General features: G+C 42.3%; 1 protein-coding gene across 1 annotated transcript in view; it reads left to right on the top strand.

The window, feature by feature from the left end:
* The window catches only part of LOC121328898 (von Willebrand factor A domain-containing protein 5B1-like), a 119866-nt gene that overhangs the window by 13204 nt on the left and 84462 nt on the right, over positions 1–22200 (top strand). The window contains exon 4 of the mRNA XM_041274038.1: positions 10055–10210. Coding sequence (XP_041129972.1) covers positions 10055–10210 — 156 coding nt within the window. The remainder of the gene's footprint in view (positions 1–10054; positions 10211–22200) is intronic.

The following is a 22200-nucleotide window of genomic DNA, read 5'->3' as shown; positions in this document are numbered from 1 at the left end:
GGGGAGTGGATCAGAAAACCAGCCAGTATCTGGTGTGACCACTATTTGCCTCATGCAGCGTGACACATCTCCTTCGCATAGAGTTGATCAGACTGTTTATTGTGGCCTGTGGAATGTTGTCTCACTCCTCTTCAATGGCTGTGCGAAGTTGCTCGATATTGGCGGGAACTGGAATACGCTGTCGTACACGTCGATCCAGAGCATCTCAAACATGCTGAATGGGTGACATGTCTAGTGAATATGCAGGCCATGGAAGAACTGGGACATTTTCAGCTTTCAGGAATTGTGTACAGATCCTTGCGACATGGGGCCGTGTATTATCATGCTGAAACATGAGGTGATGGCGGCGGATGAATGGCACGACAATGGGCCTCAGGATCTCGTCACGGTGTCTCTGTGCATTGAAATTTCCATCGATAAAATGCAATTGTGCTCGCTGTCCCTAGCTAATACCTGCCCATACCATAACCCCACCGCCACCATGGGGCACTCTGTTCACAACGTTGACATCAGCAAACCGCTCGCCCACACGACGCCATACATGCTGTCTGCCATCTGCCCGGTACAGTTAAAACCAGGATTCATCCATGAAGAGCACACTTCTCCAGCGTGCCAGTGGCCATCGAAGGTGAGCATTTGCCCACTGAAGTCGGTTACGACGCCAAACTGCAGTCAGGTCAAGAACCTGGTGAGGACGACAAGCATGCAGATGAGCTTCCCTGAGACAGTTTCTGGCAGTTTGTGCAGAGATTCTTCGGTTGTGCAAACCCACAGTTTCATCAGCTGTCCGGGTGGCTGGTCTCAGACGATCCTGCAGGTGAAGAAGCCAGATGTGGAGGTCCTGGACTGGCGTTGTTACATGTGGTCTGCGGTTGTGAGGCCGGTTGGACATGCTGCCAAATGCTCTAAAACGATGTTGGAGGCGGCTTATGGTAGAGAAATCAACATTCAATTCTCTGACAACAGCTCTGGTGGACATTCCTGCAGTCAGCATGCCAATTGCACGCTCCCTCAAAACTTGAGATATCTGTGGCATTGTGTTTTGTGACGAAACTGCACATTTGAGAGCGGCCTTTTATTGTCCCCAGCACAAGGTGCACCTGTGTAATGATCATGCTGTTTAATCAGCTTCATGATATGCCACACCTGTCAGGTGGATGGATTATCTTGGCAAAGGAGAAATGCTCACTGTGACAGGCTGGCGAGCGGATAGAGGCCCAGAGACAGACTGCAGTTCAAAAAAATAATACTTTTATTATAAATAAACACAAAATAAAAGGGCACAAGGGCAAAAACAAAGATATTTAAAACACAAATAACGAAACACAAAGCAAAACTTACAAAAATAATGGTTTCCAGGCTGGGCGATGCCTTCACTGGATTAGAAAATTCAAAAATCACAAACCCAAAAACAGCAAGAACAACTGTCTGCTAGCTTCCTCAGCTCCCTCCTCTCCCTAATGGGAAGCTGAGGCCTCCCTTTATGTCAGGTGGCTGGGTGCTGATTGATCGTTAATTACTCTAATCAACCCCAGCCACCTGAACACAATAAACCCAGGCAGGTAGGGGAATTTAACCCCATAACTGCCAATTTATAAAGGGCAGAGCTCTGCTCTGCCACACTCACTAACAGGGATGTAAACAAATTTGTGCACAAAATTTGAGAGAAATAAGCTTTTTGTGTATGGAAAATTTCTGAGATATTTTATTTCAGCTCATGAAACACAGGGCCAACGCTTTACATGTTGCGTTTATATTTTTGTTCAGTGTATCTATCTATCTATCTATCTATTTACAAAAAACTTTGTTAATGCATCAGTTAGGGTTGATATTAAAACAACAAAAGTAGGAGAATTCCCTCCCGCAATACAAGCAACCACAGACAGCCATCATCAATTAAGACGAACAACATACAACTCTCTGCACAAGAGACATCCATCTGCACTGCATAAGGTTGGATATTTATAGAACACATGTGTGTGCTCTATTTGCCAACGTAGTCCTAAAACACTGGAGAATACAGAGCATACTGGTATTACAGCACTGCGTATACAGCCTATTGTGACGAGGCCATCCCTCCTATTAAACTGTATTTTGCTGCTCATCCAGTATGACACTGAAAAACTCTTGGCTGATCTGTGTTGTTGGTGCTGCCCTCTCAAACTGACCTGACACAGCACATTCCACTTGCCCATGTAAACACAGTGTAAAAATCAGATCTTCTTATTCGCTAGAAATTACAAAAATACCTTGCACTTATTTACTGCCTCACCTGAAGTTGCGAGACAGTTTCAAAAATGGCAAACCAAAAAGAGCTCCATGTGATATGTGAGATTAATATATAAAAAAAAACACAGGATCAACACAGCAGCTCAAGCCTCTATTTAAAGGTTTCAGACAGCAAAAAGTAAACAAACCAGATTATGCGCGCGCACGCATTGTGATCTCTTTGGAAAGCCATCTGAGAAAAGCTTTGTGCTGCTTTAGAGTGAGACAGAATCTCACGGGACAGAAAAAACATCATTTTGAAATGCCTCGCTTAAACAGTGCCCAACTTGCTGGAAATGTTGTGTAGTGATTTTTATATATATTGTATGTATTATATATATTTTTGTTGTGACTTTCTGTTAAGTGGAATGTTTTAAATGAGAACCAAAACGGTGAGTTTTTTCCCACCTTCATTTTACTCCATTTCCACATTTATTTTATTTGAAGTGTTTCAAATACTATTTCAGCACAAGTAAACCTCCTGTTATTACTCTGATAAAAACATGTCGATGGCAACTGTTTACTGTGAAAAAACAACACATGGCAAGGAATGATAAAAAAAGTAACTTTATGTACTGTGTATTTTGGGAATAAACAAAATAATGTTTAACTTGAGCTGCTGTTTGGCCTCCTTGTTTTGTAGTTAATTCACTGGGGTAAAGTAAGGCCTATATAACGTATTCTTTCCTCCTGGAATATTTTTCTGCTTTGATGTGCTACACAGTGTAACGTCTTCTTGATGCACAATGTTTGGTATTTGAGTTGAGTTAAAATTGCCAAAACGAGTTGATTAAAAATCTGTATAAATAGCCATTCTAAAAGACATGATTTTAATTAACGTAAGAGCAACAAAAGATACGACCACAACACTCTTGACTAATGAAGATCGCCTGGTTGCTATGGGCATGATTGAAAGCGGCCTGTCTCTGAGAGAAGTTGCCCGGAGAATGAGATGTTCTGCTTCAACAATCAGCAGACTAGTCCAGAAAAAACAGGAAACCGGCTCTGTGAGGGACATGCCACGTCCTGGAAGGCAGAGGGTGACCACACCAGCCCAGGACTGTCACATCCAACTGATCCATCTGTGTATTCGTTTTCAGACTGCAGTGGCCATAGCATGAGAAATTCCTGGAGGTAATTACCTGCGCATCAGCAGAATGACTGTAGCTCGGCGTCTGATTTGCATGCTCGGAGGCCGTTCAGGGGTAACATGTTGACAGCTGAGAGACGAAATCACTGTCTTCTGTGGGCCAGAGAACATCTGAGGTGGTGGCAGAGAGAGTGGTGGAGTGTTTTATTCACAGATGAATGCTGTTTTGGCCTTGACAGACCTGATGGAAGACGTGAATGGAGACGTCGTGGTGAGTGTTATGCTGACTGTTGTGTTGTTCAAGCCAACCGGTGGGGCAGTGGAAGTGTGATGATATGGGGAGGAATCTCCTTTAATACAAGATCATGCAATAGTTTCTTGAGACAGGGGTTGTACCGACAGACTGGAGAATTGCAGACATAATACCGATCCACAAAAAGGGAGACAAAACCGAACCAGGTAACTACAGACCAATAAGCCTGACTTATATGTAAACTTATGGAAACTATAATAAGATCCAAAATGGAAAATTACTTACATGGTAACAATATCCTGGGAGACAGTCAGCATGGTTTTAGGAAAGGGAAATCGTGTCTAACTAACCTACTTGATTTGTTTGAGGATGCAACATCGATAATTGCAAAGCATATGACATGGTTTATTTAGATTTCCAGAAAGCTTTTGACAAAGTCCCGCACAAAAGATTAATTCTCAAACTGAACGCAGTTGGGATTCAAGGAAACACATGCACATGGATTAGGGAGTGGTTAACACGTAGAAAACAGAAAATGCTGATTAGAGGAGAAACCTCAAAATGGAGCGAGGTAACCTGTGGCATACCACAGGGATCAGTATTAGGTCCTCTGCTATTTCTAATCTACGTCAATGACTTAAATCCTGGAATAGAATAGGCAAACACTGTTGCACCAGCAAAGGTCATTCAAAATGACCTAGACAGCATTCAGAACTGGGCAGACAAATGGCAAATTATGTTTAACAGAGAAAAATGTAACGTACTGCATATAGGCAATACAAATGAGCATTATAAATACCATATGGGAGTGTGAGGCGAGAGTGTATTAAATGGAATGTCCAGACAGTAATTTATGTGTACAGAAATAAAATAATTTATTTTTATTTTCTATACACAACAAAAAGGATTAAATAACAAACGAAAAACAAAATGGTGTGAGGGAAGGAGTGCAGGGGTGAAATCCAAAACAAACTGATGACTCGTCTTTAATTTGTCTTCGTGGTGATCATAAACAAAAAAAAGACAAAAGAAATGTTAGTATTTCAAAAAAAACCCGCTGCACAAAACCAGTCTCTCCCTTCACCCGTGACTCCTCCTACTTTTACTTTCGGACCAACCCCGAACACAGTAGTACGTTCCCTTTAGTATGTAATGTCCCGCCTCTGTAGTCAGTGGAACACCAATCCCCAACCGACACGTGTCCTTATCCTTCACTTGACTCCAGTGGCTGGAATTTACATACTCGTACTTCCGCCCCTCACCAAGGTGCCGCCCCTCAAAAAGATGACTTTTGCCATGGTCACGAGATCTTGGTAAGGGAAGTCCCGAGTTGGTTTGATGCCATCTACTGTCGGGAGGCTGAATCACAGACCGAAAACCCTTTGACTCATCACATGGGAGATACTGAAATTGAAGAAAGAATCTATGAAAAAGATCTAGGAGTTTATGTTGACTCAGAAATGTCTTCATCTAGCTATAAAAAGGCCAGCAAAATGCTTGGCTATATAGTGAAAAGTGTTGAATTTAAATCAAGGGAAGCAATGTTAAAACTGTACAATGCATTAGTAAGACCTCATCTAGAATACTGTGTTTAGCTCTGGTCATCTCGCTACAGAAAGGATATTGCTGCTGTAGAAAGAGCGACCAGAATTATTCCAGGTTTAAAAGGCATGTCATATACAGACAGGCTCAAAGAATTGAATCTATTCAGTCTTGAACAAAGAAGACTACGCGGTGATCTGATTCAAGTATTCAAAATCCTAAAAGGTATTGACAATGTCGACCCAAGGGACTTAAAAAAGACCTTAAAAAGAAACAAGGACAAGGGGTCACAAATGGAGATTAGACAAAGGGGCATTCAGAACAGAAAATGGGAGGCACTTTTTTACACAGAGAATCATGGGAATCTGGAACCAACTCCCCAGTAATGTTGTTGAAGCTGACACCCTGGGATCCTTCAAGAGGCTGCATGATGAGATTTTGGGAACAATAAGCTACTAACAACCAAATGAGCAAGATAGGCTGAATGGCTGAGGTCTTGCTGAGGTCTTGCCATGGCCAGCAGAACATCTGTAGGACCAAATCGCCAGTGCCATCCACAATAGACAACCTCGACCAGCCAACCTTCGCCAGCAGGTAAAGTGGCAAAACATCCCACAGAAGTCTATACTACACATCTGCTATTAGGTGCAGTGTTGTTGCTACTATTTTATGTATTATGCTATTATCAGGTATTATGCATGTTTCACTGTATTTAATGTAATATGCATTGTTTTCTACCATATATCATGTATTATGCATTTCTCTATTTATAGTATTATGGATCTTCTTCTTGTTACTGCATCTTGTAAAATGCTTTGTGATGGTGGTCCACTATGAAAGGCGCCATATAAAATAAAGATTGATTGACTAAAGGTATGATTTTCAGGCAGTTTAAGTTTTTTTTTTAAACTGATAACAAAATATTTTGTCATGAGGCCAATTCCTTTTTCGAGATCCAACATCTAACTGCAAGAGCTGCACTGGCATGCTCAGAAACTAAATTTAAAAACTCAGGAACAGAGTCATATTTTTTCACCAAACCGGAAAAAAAGGCACTATTCTGGCCAGTGCCCTTGTAACCTAAAATTGTCAAAAAAAGTCCAAACCATTTGGGAGCTGGATACTGACAAAAAAAAAAACAAAAAAAAAACAACAAAACAGCAAAAAACACACAATCTGCATATCTGAGCAGAGTGAAATGGCCCACATCAAGAAATCTAACCAAACAGACTGCACGATTTTCATGCAAATCCATTGAACACTCGAATATTATATATATAATATCATTAAGATATATATATATATATATATATATATATATATATATATATATATATATATATACATTACTTTTGTTTTATTAGATACATGAACATATTACAAAGATAATTTATTATTATAAGAAATGTTGAACTGGTGTGTCGTTCCCCTCCACTGTCAAGGTGGCAGTACTGGGGTTGCAGATCAGCAAATAACCCCTGAGCCCTGTGCAGCCAGCTTACTGGAGCTGCGTGTGATCCATGCAGCTGGCCGCGTCGAACGCTCGGCTGCACAGATCTGCATAGATCTCTGTGATTAAAACAGGTCTGCTAGGATATTCATGATTATAACACATCTGCACAGATCTGAAAGGATCTCTGTGATTAAAATACATCTGCACAGATCTGCAAGGATCTCCATGATTAAAACACATCTGCACAGATCTGCAAGGATCTCTGTGATTAAAACACATCTGCACATATCTGCAAGGATCTCTGTGATTAAAACACATCTGCACAGATCTGCAAGGATCTCTGTGATTAAAACATATCTGCACAGATCTGCAAAGATCTCCGTGATTAAAACACATCTGCACAGATCTGCAAGGATTTCTATGATTAAAACACATCTGCACAGATCTGCAAGGATCTCTGTGATTAAAACACATCTGCACAGATCTGCAAGGATCTCTGTCATTAAAACACATCTGCACAGATCTGCAAGGATCTCTATGATTAAAACACATCTGCACAGATCTGCAAGGATCTCTGTCATTAAAACACATCTGCACAGATCTGCAAGGATCTCTGTCATTAAAACACATCTGCACAGATCTGCAAGGATCTCCATGATTAAAACACATCTGCACAGATCTGCAAGAATCTCTGTGATTAAAACACATCTGCACAGATCTGCAAGGATTTCCATGATTAAAACACATCTGCACAGATCTGCAAGGATCTCTGATTAAAACACATCTGCACAGATCTGCAAGGATCCCCATGATTAAAACGCCTGCATCTTTGTCTACAGAATAAATGGGATTGGGAGAGTTGAGTGGTCACACTATGAAGGTTTCTGTCACTATCTCCCCGCAGTTAAAGACAGAAACAGAGAGAACTTAATATTGAAACAACAGAACACAGAACCGCTCAACAGAATTGCAAACATTGTAAAATAAATAACATTACATTACATTCACATTAAAATGTTCTTTAGCAAACGCTAGATCTTTGTGAATAGGGCCGACTCATACAGTATGTGAGGCGGTTTCATATAAGACTTGCATCATTCTGGGTACAGTGCTGTTCACGTCCATTCTGTCTGCACACATTCTCTATGCATTATTTATAGGAGCCAAACCTCAACTGCAGAGCAGCTACATTTCAATTAAGATTGTTGGCCCCCGCCACCCAGTTCAGGCATTAAGCTATTCATTACTGACAGAATATCCCTACCCTAACACCAGCTTATAAATAATACATTTATTAGAGCAGAATATAAACTGGCTGATTTAGGGGAAATATAGAAACATTTGAAATATGGTGTGGCAGACTGAAAGCCCTGCCGAATTCAGTGTGTGTGTGTGTGTGTGTGTGTGTGTGTGTGTGTGTGTGTGTGTGTGTGTGTGTATGTGTGGGGGGGTATTGGGATGGCAGGGAGGGGGTTCAATTTCTCCGTCAAAACCTGTAGGAATGTAGCTGGAGCCGACAAGTGAATAAATAATGAATTAGGCTCCACCTACAGATGTATAAGGTGTTCACAGGTGTTAGTGAGGATTTGTGAATTAATGTTGGTGAAGGAGGTGGATGTCCATGTTTGTGTTCCATGCTGTGCTGTCCTGTCATGTCTTTTTGTAAACCCTTTTGATTTTGGCCCTTGTGCTGTTTATTTTGTTAAGTGTGTTTTGTCAGTGCTATAAATAAACTGCATTAAACCTGCAGCTTTCTGTGTCTGAGTCTCTCCCTGCAAATACCATCTGTGCTGTGATGCTGCCGTGCCACATATGGTTACATCATTAACAACTTCTGAAGCAATAAATCAGTTGCTTGCTGTTTTTTTAAAGAAATATATTTGGTTATACAGCTTGTAATGGATCTCCTCCTAGTGGTTGGGGAGTTAATGGATCTTATGCGGATGTCAGTGTTATTCTTACCTCTCGACTGGAGCTTGCACTCTAGCTGAATGGGAAGACGTTTGCCTTTGAGCTGTTTCCATTTTAATCAGTAGGCTTTAATCACAAGCCTGTGGGATCACGCTGACAAGCCTGGAGGATCGCACTGACAAGCCTGGGGGAGCAGCGCTGACAAGCCTGGGGGATTGCACTGACAAGCCTGGAGGATCGCGCTGACAAGCCTGGGGGAGGAGCGCTGACAAGCTTGGGGGAGGAGCGCTGACAAGCCTGGGGGAGGAGCTCTGACAAGCCTGGGGGAGGAGCGCTGACAAGCCTGGGGGAGGAGCGCTGACAAGTCTGTGGGATCGTGCTGACAAACCTGGGGGAGGAGCGCTGACAAGCTTGCGGGAGGAGCGCTGACAAGCCTGGGGGAGGAGCGCTGACAAGCCTGGGGGAGGAGCGCTGACAAGCCTGGGGGAGGAGAGCTGACAAGCCTGGGGGAGGAGCGCTGACAAGCCTGGGGGAGGAGCGCTGACAAGCCTGGGGGAGGAGCACTGACAAGCCTGTGGGAGGAGAGCTGACCAGCCTGTGGGAGGAGAGCTGACAAGCCTGGGGGATTGTGTTGACAAGCCTGGGGGATCGAGTTGACAAGCATGGGGGAGGAGAGCTGACAAGCCTGGAGGATCGCACTGACAAGCCTGGGGGATCACACTGACAAGCCTGGGGGAGGAGCGCTTGTCTTTGCACTCGAGGATGAGCTTTGATTGGACAGGGTGTGTGTGTGTGTGAGTAACAGATCTCCTTCTAGCAGCTGATCAGTTAATATATATCAGTCAATGTGAAAGGCTCAGATGCCCGGCCATTATAAGGGTAACTGTTCAGATCACCTGTCAGTCGCTGGTTGAGTCTCTCTCTTAAATGAACTAAACCTGTAGTACAGCAAGGCCTAGATTCCACAAGGTGTCTGCAGACAGCAGGAGTGCGTTCAGTAAGCAGAGCGCTCTCTCTGCAGCCCCGTGACGGATGTTAACTGTTACAGAATGGTCTGCTAGGAGCGAGCAGTTTCACAATGCCAGGCAAGACAGCACGTGTATTAAAACAGTTAACAGTTTTGCAATTTTTGTATTTTTAAAAAAAATATATATAATTACTACTACTGTATTTGTGTAATGTAAAGTTAGTGACAATTTTTTGGTTTTGCTTTCTTTTCTAATACAATTAAAAAATAAAAAAAAAATCCTCATCCTCAATTTTACAAAGCCAAAATGATAATAAAAATATTACGCACAATTAAGCAATGTAAATGTTGTATAAGTAATATTATGATATTTAAAAAAAAAGAAAAAACACTGTTAATAAGCAATTGTTTATCAAGTGTTAAAGTGTTTTTTTAGTATGACTACATTCTCCCAAACATTGCAAGCTGATAAAAAGAACATAAGATGTACGAATCCGAGGACAGTGCTTGTCTGAGCTGTGCTGATATGCTCAGTACCCATTGTTAAACACCCCTTCCTTTGTTGTTTAGGTCTCTTTGTGTACCCGTTGGACGAGTTCTCCACTGTTGTTGGTTTCGAAGCAATGATATCCAGAAGGATCCTAACAGTGCAAATAAAAGACAAAGCAAAGATGGACGACTGTTACTTTGACTGCTGCACGATGTCCAATGGAACCTGTCAGAGTGGTAAGCTGAGTGGAGAGTTTCTTTGGTTGAGTTTCCAATCAACCCCCTTTCTAATAAAGTCATTCAATGGAAACCGCTCTATTAAGTCTAGTCCAGAGACAGACACAATGTGGTCTGACACCCTGGGATCCTTCAAGAAGCTGCTTGATGAGATTCTGGGATCAATAAGCTACTAACAACCAAACGAGCAAGATGGGCCGAATGGCCTCCTCTCGTTTGTAAACTTTCTTATGTTCTTATGTTCTTATGTTCTTATGGGGGAGGGTGACCTCACTACAGAAACACAGCATCCATGTAACAAATGAATAGAACATTTAAACAGCCCTTAGTTAAGCTCATTTATTTCACACTATTGCAAAGTTGAACTATTCTGGATGTTATTTATTTTAGCAGTATTAAACACGAGACTAGCAGGATTTAACACTTTTGATATAGTGTATTTTACAAATATCTATGGCAGGCAATGCGAACTGAAGAGCAGCTTCTGAATCCAGTATTTGAGTTGCTGCAAATAACACTGTGAATGATTGCAAACAACTGACTGCCAAACCCTGAGTGTGTTACACTACAGTCAAACCTGCTCATGTGACTACCTTTATTTAGTGACCAACTGGTCTAAGTGACCACTTTAAATTCCTCCCAATGATATTTGTGCTTTTACTTACCTGTATTAAGCGACCACCTGTCTAACGTGACCAGCGACCACAATTCTGTTACCCAGCAATGCACTCAAACCTGTATTAAGCACCCTTACACAGGGATGGTGTTATAAGAACAGTATGGTTTTAAATGGTACGTCCTAAACTCAAAGGAAGACGGCAACCATTTTAACGGTTTTTTATCTGTAATCAATAAAACAACAGCGCTCTCTTGTAAAAGAAGAGAGAAAATGTGGAGAAACAAAAGGTCCTCCCTAGATGACAGAATTTATTAAACTTGTAAGGACAGTAAGTGTAAGAAAAACGGCTGAAAATTAGGCACTAGAAAGAAGCAGATACAGCATTTTGAAATGGAAAGGACTAGAGCTTGAAGTTTTAGTTTTTTTTTTTGTTCACGTGACCGTGTTTTGAGCCGATTCAATATCTTAATTAAATTGTTAATTACTTAACAAAGTCGCTTCTTTTTACCTTGATGTCCTGATTGACTTGCTGATTCTGTTTCACCTTCTTCATTATTCGAGCACAAAAGCAAGCAATGACATTAATCACTTCCCCCAGATGCTACTTTAACTTTCGTTCTCGCACTGTTCTGTTGTTCTTTCCTGCTAATTTAACAGAATGTTTTCATAATCAGGATGTAGCAGCTTAAGACTTAAAGACAAACCATTAAAAGGAAAATAAACACTGAAAAATTCAAGCCATACTTATAAGAGTATGAAACAATGTGCGCGGTAATCGAGAAAGATCTTCTGCTTCTGCTGGCGTCGGTTTCAGGATGCAATGAATCAACACGTAGCTGAAAGGCAGCACAGGTATTGAAATCTGCAAAGGATTTAAAACATGTTGTGTGACCTGAGACAGGCAAGCATTCATTACTTTCACAAAATAATTTTTTGTAAATGCATTATCTGAATGAATGTAAATTACATACTTCATTTTGTTCCTATTACATCTTCTAGCTTTTACAGTGTATGTAAGGCATACATAATTACAGGAAAGCATGTTAGAGACAAATACATAATTCATAAGTTATGGGCCCTCTTTTAAGAGACCACCTGTGTTAAGAGTCCATATTAGACTGTCCTTTGAGTGGTCTCTTTATACAGGTTTGACTGTATTTATTGAATACAAATGTACAGCTCCGTATGTGGTGAAACTACCACACCACTAGCTCTCAGATATGCACAGCATGCATATGATTGTATGCACTGGGAGTCTAGACCCACTCCAGTCTCCTTGCACTTCTGCAAGCTTTCCCATTCGCTCACACTCACGCCTCGTAACCATTGAGAGGCTGCTCCCATTTTATCAATCCCGCCTCCTAATGTAACCATTGAGATACCATTCCCACTTTATCAACCAAACCAGGGGTCACAAATGGAGATTAGATGAAGGGGCATTCAGAACAGAAAACAGGAGTCACTTTTTTACACAGAGAATTGCGGGAGTCTGGTACCAACTCCCCAGTAATGTTGTTGAAGCTGACACCCTGGGATCCTTCAAGAAGCTGCTTGGTGAGATTCTGGGATCAATAAGCTACTAACAACCAAACGAGCAAGATGGGCCGAATGGCCTCCTCTCATTTGTAAACTTTCTGATGTTCTTAACAACCAAAAAGATGGGCTTGACAAACAGGAGGGGGGGCCACCGTATCTGAGGTGACCTGACATACGAAGAGGCTCGTGAACCGGAAAGCAAAACACAGAGTTAGTATTTATTAGAACATATACAGCAGGGTGCTCTGCCTCTTCAAAAGCACAACATAATAGAAGGGGGGGTTCCATCGCTGAGGAGACCCGACAAACAGGACAGGGGTCATCGTCTTTGAGGAGACCCGGCAAACAAGAGGGGTTCCACTGCTTGGGGCCATCACATAAATAGAGGCATCAGAATCTGAAAGAGAAGAAGACAAGGGATCATGCAATGCTAAAGGTGGGGTTTGGCCTGGAGTCCCCTCTGACTCATGGAGAACCGTCCTCTAAGAGGAGAACCCCCAGCTCGCTGCTGAAGACACTCATGAGAAGAAAACAGGAGAACCACCAATGCATGTAGAAAACAAGAGAGAGAAAACATTTAACACAAGAAGGAAAGAAAACACTTAGTAAGGTTAAGGTTAGGGGTTAGTAAGCTGTACCCTACCCACTATGTGAAGACCCTCCACACAGTACAAACCCTATCTTTTTAGGAGGAAAACCTGTGGTGGCCCAGATAGAAAGGCTGACCCACTCCGGACATACCAGCAATGGACTGGTGAGCAGAGGATATTTCGCATGGGGAAGAACGAATGTAAACTTCGACTGCAGGTCCAGCGTGCCATATTTTTGATTAGATGGTGATTGATTTTTGTTCTTGCTGCTGATGTGGCTGCTCCGATTCTGAATGAATGAGGAGTGTAGAATTGCAGGGGAAATCCTGCTCTGGAAACCAAAGTGGAGAGGTGAAAAGTGAACCAATGCCTTGATACAACAGACCGGCCTGCATTGATGAATAGGGGGTCAGAGGGAGACTTGGGTTTACGGTCTGTGATATATTTCAGCATGGAAGCATATGGGCATAGAGGAGAGCCGATTTTTGAAAGCTGAATACATTGTCCTTGCCGAAGCTGATCTGTTTTTGAAATGCGTAGGAAGAGAATACAATGGGAATCTAGAATATGCGTGAGATCACTGCAGCGATTACCCAGAGTGGGAAAACTGGAAATAGAAGGAACTGTATATTCGGAGCATCTCAAAAAACTAACAAATGCAGATAGGCATATGGCTTCCATTGATTAATCACGAGATGGACATTAAGCGAAATTGGTACTGAATTCCTGATAAATAGGATTTGATTGTAGCTGGTGCCAGATGTAAAGAATCCTTTGCATGAACTATGAAAGCCATGATCCAGTCCTGGTTAAATGGTGTAGGATTAATCCTGTTTTCGGAGCAGAAGGTTACATAACAAGCCCAACCTGTAGAGTAAGAGGATCTGGTAGAAGGAGCAAGTGCTGAAGCCATGTAATCTTGAGCTGAATTAAATACCTTAGTGATAGTTGGATTCAGTTGGAAGTGAGCTGATTGAACTGTGGAGTTGCTGCTGGAGATGGCAGAGTTGTAGGAAGTGGAAAGTGGAAGTGGACTGTGGAATGAGAAAGAGCATGAGCTGCATTATTATAAATGCCCGGTAGATGGAGCTTGTATTTGGAAATTGTTGGAAACTGAAATCCATACTAGCCGCTGCAGTAATTGCATGATAAGAGGGGAACTGGAACGCCCTTTATTTATAACGTGCACTGCAGCTATATTATTGCAGTAGAATAAGATCGATTTCTAGACCAGAGATGACTCCATAGCTGGGCTGCTGCAATTATTGGGTAAATTTCGAGAAGAGCTGTGGATTTAGACTTTGATAGATTTTCATTTTCCTGAGGCCATACACTGGAAAACCACTGATTGTTTAAGAGACCTCTGAGGCATCTGTAAACAAAGCCAGGTCGTGTGGTGCTGAAGTGAAATCGACATTAAACATAGAAAGGCCCTTCCAGTGCTGAGTAAGAGCAGATCACATTGTAATGTCTTTCCTAGCTTCTGATGAAATATTAATGTAGGAGTCCAAGCTTTTTGCTGTCGATGCGGGCACAAGTAGTCGAGATATAAACGCCCTTCCTTGGGGGATAAGGTGAATTACAAAGTTGAAGTGGCCCAGCAATGAAAGCAGAACGCGTTTCCTGATTGTTTCACTGATCTGAAAGTTCTGGATAAGAAAACGAATGTGATGAGTTTAGACACGGGGAGGCTAGATTCAAACTTTTCTGTGTCCGGTATGATTCCAAGAAATTTCAGAGAATGCCGGGGGCTGATTGTTTTTTCCTCAGAAAGCGGGACGCCAACTTCTGAAAATAAACTCTTAAGATTAGTGATCACTACTGCTGGTGGATCTGATGATCGAGGTGGAGCAGAAATAGAACATGGTAAGCATTGAGAAGTATCCAGCATGGTGCTTCTGAAAGAGTGTTTAATATCTTTGGGCTGCTGCGGCAGCTGAAAGTTAACTGAGTAGCGAAATACAACTTTCCTTCCCAGCATATACCAAACAGGTGTTGAAGAGAAGGATAGATTGGCATTACTTAAATGCATCTGATATATTTGCTTTTGCTAACCAGGAAACACGACCTGCTAATTTATTTGAGTGAATTGCATCTGAAATTGTAACGTAATGAAGAGAAAATTGACCTTGAGGAATAAGCGAGTTGATGCTGCTGGTGCTTGAACCCTGTGGTGTTGATAAATCAATGACTCTTTTTTCCTAATATATTCTGAGTGGCAATGCCAATAGGATTCATTCTGTAGACTGGAAACGGAGGCATTGAAAATGGGCCGACTATAAATTTAAATGTCTTTTTCTGTAAGAGATTGAACTCACTCTGCTTCTTGATTACCAGAATGGAGGTTTTTGCTTTAAAAGGAGGAACGAATTTGAGTGAGTTTTTTAGTCTGTCGATTAAGTAACTGGGGAAAATATAGTCAGGATAATTCTGTAGTTTTTTTGACAATACGATGTGGCAGTTGGTGATTGTGAACAGGTGTAGAGGTGATGAGAAAGAAACCACGTGCAGAAGAAACCACGAAACAATTGTAATCCGTTAATTTCCCCTACCTGCCTGGGTTTATTGTGTTCAGGTGGCTGGGGTTGATTAGGTTAATTAACGATCAATCAGCGCCCAGCCACCTGACATAAAAGGAGGCCTCTGCTTCTCATTTGAGAGGAGGGAGCTGAGGAAGCAGGTTGGTGTTTGTGGTTTTTGTGATTTGTGAATTCTACATCCAGTGAAGGCATTGCCCAGCCTGGAAACCTTTATTTTTGTAAGTTTTGTTTTTTGTACTTTTTTTTTTGTGTTTAAATCCCTTTATTTTGCCCTTGTGCACTTTTATTTTGTGTTATTTATAATAAAATAGTTATTTTTTTGAACTTCAGACTGTCTCTGGGCCTCTATCCACTCACCAGCCTGCCACAGGGGGGTTTTAATTATAATCCGGGTCTGGTGACCAAAAAGAAAAACACTCCGGCAATACAACAATGTGTAATGCGCGGAGCCAAACAAACGGGTTTACAGTCCCAAACAATAAACGTTATCCGCCCCACAATACTAAAACACGGTCACCAGTCCCGGGTGTGTGTATTAGTGCTCGTGGTGGGTGATAACAGGTTATTTGGTGACAGTTCGTGCAGTGCAGTTCCAGCTTGTGCTGGCCCAAAAAGCGACAGCTCCGGAACGTGTTTAGCCATCTAGTGATACAATAAACAAGACAATTACTAACACTCAAAACAAACAAACACTCACGAATATTCTTCGGCAGTTCCTACTGCAGCTCTCAGTCCTTCCAGGTTTACGTATACAACCCAAGCGAAGGAAAAGATTAGCATTTCTCTGGCCCCTTTTATGCTACCCCGCATGATCCCTTGGTAAACGATTCCAGCTGCGTCTATTGCTTGCAGCTGCTACCTCGTTTACCTTCCGGGTCAATACGTTCCTGCAACAGAGTCTCGCTTCCATCCAGGCTGACCGACTTGAAGTAGGTCGACTGACTGAAGGCTGGGAGCTTTGCTTAAGTCCGGTCGGGCAGTCTAGAAAAGGAAAACGATAAATGTGGGGGAGTGTCAGCTCTCCTCAAAATGAGAGGGAGATTAACATAAAGACAGTGTATGCCCTAACGGAATGTTACAAATACCCTCACCTCTGACACTCGGAACCTCTTTGCAGTGAACGCTCGACCTCCCGTCTAACACATCCTGACTCTTAGGAACAGTCCATCACGTGTACAGATAATTTAATGTAAGGGGAAAACTCGTTTTTGTCACAATTTTTGAATCAAACAGTGTTAAAAGAAGCAGGAAGGTTCCAGGTCAGACTTTGAAAATCACGGGCATTGAATAGAACAGAACAAGAACTATAGCCTTTGGAAAGACTTCTTAGATATCCTAAACCTTTCCTCCTAGACAAACGCATTACATCCCACCAGTGGTCCACGACGAAACCTTCAACTACGATATAGACGGATGCCTTACATGTTGAGTGCCCTGTGGAAGCGCAGAACTCAGATGTAGCCATCAATAATGAAAGGAGATTGACGTCCTTACCTTCAATTATGTTTCGCTGAATTTGCAGGGATACTGAGTGACGTCTAGCGGGTGTTGCAGGGGAGGAACCATATGCTGTTGCAGTAGCAAGGTTGTAGGTGGGAGGGTCTGTTGTAATGACCGAGGTTAGAGTGGATGCGGAAGTAAATGAAGCAGGCACTACAGTGTTTACTGCAGGAATTACTGATAGAGCTGAAGTTTGTTTCTATTGCTCGATATTAGACACCCTTTTATCCAAATCACTCAGTTTGGAACTGACTGAAGATAAAGTGTCAGCGAATGGCTGCATGAATGTTTTTATTTCATGAAATATTGTGGAGTGCTGTTGCTGCATTTCGCTGGCTGGAGAGGTTGCCTGCTGATTAGATGTGCTGGCTGTGGGGATGTCTTGCTCTGAAGCGGTTGCCTGCTGATTAGACATTCTGGATGTTGGGATATCTTGCTCTGGAGTGGTTGACTGCTGATTAGATGTGCTGGCTGTGGGGATGGCTTGCTCTGGAGCGGTGGCCTGTTGATTAGATGTGCTGGCTGTGGGGATGTCTTGCTCTGGAGCGGTTGCCTGCTGATTAGATGTGCTGGCTGTGGGGATGTCTTGCTCTGGAGTGGTTGACTGCTGATTAGATGTGCTGGCTGTGGGGATGTCTTGCTCTGGAGTGGTTGACTGCTGATTAGATGTGCTGGCTGTGGGGATGTCTTGCTCTGGAGTGGTTGACTGCTGATTAGATGTGCTGGCTGTGGGGATGTCTTGCTCTGGAGCGGTTGCCTGCTGATTAGATGTGCTGGCTGTGGGGATGTCTTGCTCTGGAGAGGTTGCCTGCTGATTAGATGTGCTGGCTGTGGGGATGTCTTGCTCTGGAGTGGTTGCCTGCTGATTAGATGTGCTGGCTGTGGGGATGGCTTGCTCTGGAGCGGTTGCCTGCTGATTAGATGTGCTGGCTGTGGGGATGTCTTGCTCTGGAGCGGTTGCCTGCTGATTAGATGTGCTGGCTGTGGGGATGTCTTGCTCTGGAGCGGTTGCCTGCTGATTAGATGTGCTGGCTGTGGGGATGTCTTGCTCTGGAGTGGTTGCCTGCTGATTAGATGTGCTGGCTGTGGGGATGTCTTGCTCTGGAGTGGTTGACTGCTGATTAGATGTGCTGGCTGTGGGGATTTCTTGCTCTGGAGTGGTTGACTGCTGATTAGATGTGCTGGCTGTGGGGATGTCTTGCTCTGGAGAGGTTGCCTGCTGATTAGATGTGCTGGCTGTGGGGATGTCTTGCTCTGGAGCGGTTGCCTGCTGATTAGATGTGCTGGCTGTGGGGATGTCTTGCTCTGGAGTGGTTGCCTGCTGATTAGATGTGCTGGCTGTGGGGATGTCTTGCTCTGGAGCGGTTGCCTGCTGATTAGATGTGCTGGCTGTGGGGATGTCTTGCTCTGGAGCGGTTGCCTGCTGATTAGATGTGCTGGCTGTGGGGATGTCTTGCTCTGGAGCGGTTGCCTGCTGATTAGATGTGCTGGCTGTGGGGATGTCTTGCTCTGGAGTGGTTGCCTGCTGATTAGATGTGCTGGCTGTGGGGATGTCTTGCTCTGGAGCGGTTGCCTGCTGATTAGATGTGCTGGCTGTGGGGATGTCTTGCTCTGGAGTGGTTGACTGCTGATTAGATGTGCTGGCTGTGGGGATGTCTTGCTCTGGAGTGGTTGCCTGCTGATTAGATGTACTGGCTGTGGGGATGTCTTTCTCTGGAGCGGTTGCCTGCTGATTAGATGTGCTGACTGTGGGGATGTCTTGCTCTGGAGCGGTTGCCTGCTGATTAGATGTGCTGACTGTGGGGATGTCAGTAGCCCTACTTGTAAATCAAGAGAGCATGGGATTGTAAGAATTAGGAATATCAATTAAATAATACAACAATGAAAGCTGTCTTGTAGGGCACAGGAAGGGCACGTGTATGAAGCGAGTCTCAGTTGAGTAGCCTTAGGGGAAGTAGATGTAAGTGGGAAGGAATAAGGTTAGATGCATCTTTTGCAAAAAATCTCTTTTAAGATTCATCCACTCAACCTCTCGTCCTCCTCTGAACAAATGATTTACTCGTTTCCCTCCTACACTTTACCCAATTACTTTCTCCCGGCCTTTCATTTTTTAAACAGTTTATTTCAATTTTAAAGAGCAAGTACTTTGAAATTTCATGTAGTCTTCTACTGCCCGAGATGAGCTGATTAGATGTGCTGGCTGTGGGGATATTTACACCCATTCTGATTCATTCTTTATTGCTGTAAATGGGGAAATCATTTCACTTGAGCGGTTGCCTTAGAACATAAGAAAGTTTACAAACGAGAGGAGGCCCTTTCGGCCCATCTTGCTCGTTTGGTTGTTATTAGCTGTATTGATCCCAGGAATTGCTCATCAAGCAGCTTCTTGAAGGATCCCAGGGTGTCAGCTTGCAAAATTAGGGGAGTTGGTTCCAGACTCCCACAATTCTCTGTGTAAAAAACAGCCTCCTATTTTCTGTTCTGAATGTGGGGATATCTAATCTCTGGAGCATTTGTGACCAGATGGTTGGCTTGTTTCTTTTTTGGAGGTTGCCTGCTGAAAGTCCCTTGGGTCGACATTGTCAATACCTTTTAGAATTTTGAATGCTTGAATAGGTCGCCGCGTAGTCTTCTTTGTTCAAGACTGAATAGATTCAATTCTTTTAGCCTGTCTGCATATGACATGCCTTTTAAACCCGGAATAATTCTGGTCGTCTTCTTTGCACTCTTTCTAGAGCAGCAATATCTTTTTTATAGCTGAGGTGACCAGAACTGGAGTGGTTGCACAATATTCAAGATGAGGTCTTACTAATGCATTGTAAAGTTTTAACATTACTTCCCTTGATTTAAATTCAACACTTTTCACAATGTATCCGAGCATCTTTGTTAGCCTTTTTTATGGAGCTTCCCCTGCTGACACTGTCTAGATGAAGACATTTCTTTTTTTTTTTTGATTAGATTGCTATTTAGTAGTCAGCAATTGTTTTTATCATTTTGTCATCCAATTTGGAAATAAGCCAATTATCTAGATAGGAATTAAAAACACAGGCACATAGGTTTCCAGCCCACTAGAAGGTAATCCTGTACGACTATATTGACTATTAATTTTTTACATTTTAAGTAGAATTCTCTCTACCCTATCATTTTTTAAGGCATTTTAAACTAACCCAATGCCTGACTGGCAAGATAGCAAGTACTTTGAAATTTCATGTAGTTTCTACTGCCCGAGATGAGGGCCTTTTATAATATTTACACCCATTCTGAGTCATTCTTATTGCTTAAATCAAATCATTTCACATAAGAACATAAGAACATAAGAAAGTTTACAAACGAGAGGAGGCCTTTCGGCCCATCTTACTCGTTTGGTTGTTAGTAGCTTATTGATCCCAGAATCTCATCAAGCAGCTTCTTGAAGGATCCCAGGGTGTCAACTTCAACAACATTACTGGGGAGTTGATTCCAGACCCTCACAATTCTCTGTGTAAAAAAGTGTCTCCTATTTTCTGTTCTGAATGCCCCTTTATCTAATCTCCATTTGTGACCCCTGGTCCTTGTTTCTTTTTTCAGGCTGAAAAAGTCCCTTGGGTCGACACTGTCAATACTTTTTAGAATTTTGAATGCTTGAATTAGGTCGCCACGTAGTCTTCTTTGTTCAAGACTGAACAGATTCAATTCTTTTAGCCTGTCTGCATATGACATGCCTTTTAAGCCCGGAATAATTCTGGTCGCTCTTCTTTGCACTCTTTCTAGAGCAGCAATATCTTTTTTATAGCGAGGTGACCAGAACTGCACACAATATTCAAGATGAGGTCTTACTAGTGCATTGTACAGTTTTAACATTACTTCCCTTGATTTAAATTCAACACTTTTCACAATGTATCCGAGCATCTTGTTAGCCTTTTTTATAGCTTCCCCACATTGTCTAGATGAAGACATTTCTGAGTCAACAAAAACTCCTAGGTCTTTTTCATAGATTCCTTCTCCAATTTCAATATCTCCCATATGATATTTATAATGTACATTTTTATTTCCTGCGTGCAGTACCTTACACTTTTCTCTATTAAATGTCATTTGCCATGTGTCTGCCCAGTTCTGAATCTTGTCTAGATCATTTTGAAGGACCTTTGCTGCTGCAACAGTGTTTGCCACTCCTCCAACTTTTGTGTCGTCTGCAAATTTAACAAGTTTGCTTACTATACCAGAATCTAAATCATTAATGTAGATTAGGAATAGCAGAGGACCTAATACTGATCCCTGTGGTACACCGCTGGTTACCACACTCCATTCTGAGGTTTTTCCTCTAATCAGTACTTTCTGTTTTCTACATGTTAACCACTCCCTAATCCATGTACATGTGTTTCCTTGAATCCCAACTGCGTTCAGTTTGAGAATTAATCTTTTGTGCGGGACTTTGTCAAAAGCTTTCTGGAAATCTAAATAAACCATGTCATATGCTTTGCAATTATCCATTATCGATGTTGCATCCTCAAAAAACATAGTGTAGCACCCTCTCATTTTTTATATTCATTAAAATACATATTACCACTTAAATATATTGTAATATTTTAAAGGGATGATTTCTATGCAGTTCCACTCTGTTTAGCAATGTGCTTGTTTAATAGAGATGGAAAGGTGTATGCAGCTGTAATGTATGTTCCTATTGAAGCTGTGCTTTTGTAGGTTCTGAGTTTATTAAATCACACTAATTATCGTTGCTCTGGGGATGAATTCTACACACAATTTGACAATAAAATAGTATGTATACAGAATTCCAATGGGTTACTATACATTATAATGGCACAGTACTTTACCACTAACAAATGAAGCACTAAAATGGGTAAAGCTCTGTGTTATATGCTGCCGAGGCTGCTCCCCACAATTTCAAACTATTCATGGGCTTTTCACTCAACAGGACCCTCATCGGCACACAGTATTAGAATCAGTTACTGTACATTGCAATGGGAGGTTTTGGCACAAGCAGTGCCAATAAAAGAGTATGCACTAAAACTGACAATGCTTTGAGTTATGATGTTTCCTGGGCTATTCCCCACATTTTAAAACAATTTCTGGGTTTCTAACTCAGCAAGACACTTATTGGAACACAGTATTTCAATCAGTTAATGCACTTAATAATGGTGCATGCTGGCACACACTGTTCCAATAAGCACCCTTTAGAGTTCACGACCACAAACTGGTGTGGAGAAC

This window comes from Polyodon spathula, chromosome 16, assembly GCF_017654505.1.
Source record: "Polyodon spathula isolate WHYD16114869_AA chromosome 16, ASM1765450v1, whole genome shotgun sequence".
NCBI classification, from domain to species: domain Eukaryota; kingdom Metazoa; phylum Chordata; class Actinopteri; order Acipenseriformes; family Polyodontidae; genus Polyodon; species Polyodon spathula.
Note: the sequence above shows the minus strand (reverse complement) of the source record. Positions and strands in the feature narration are given on the sequence as shown.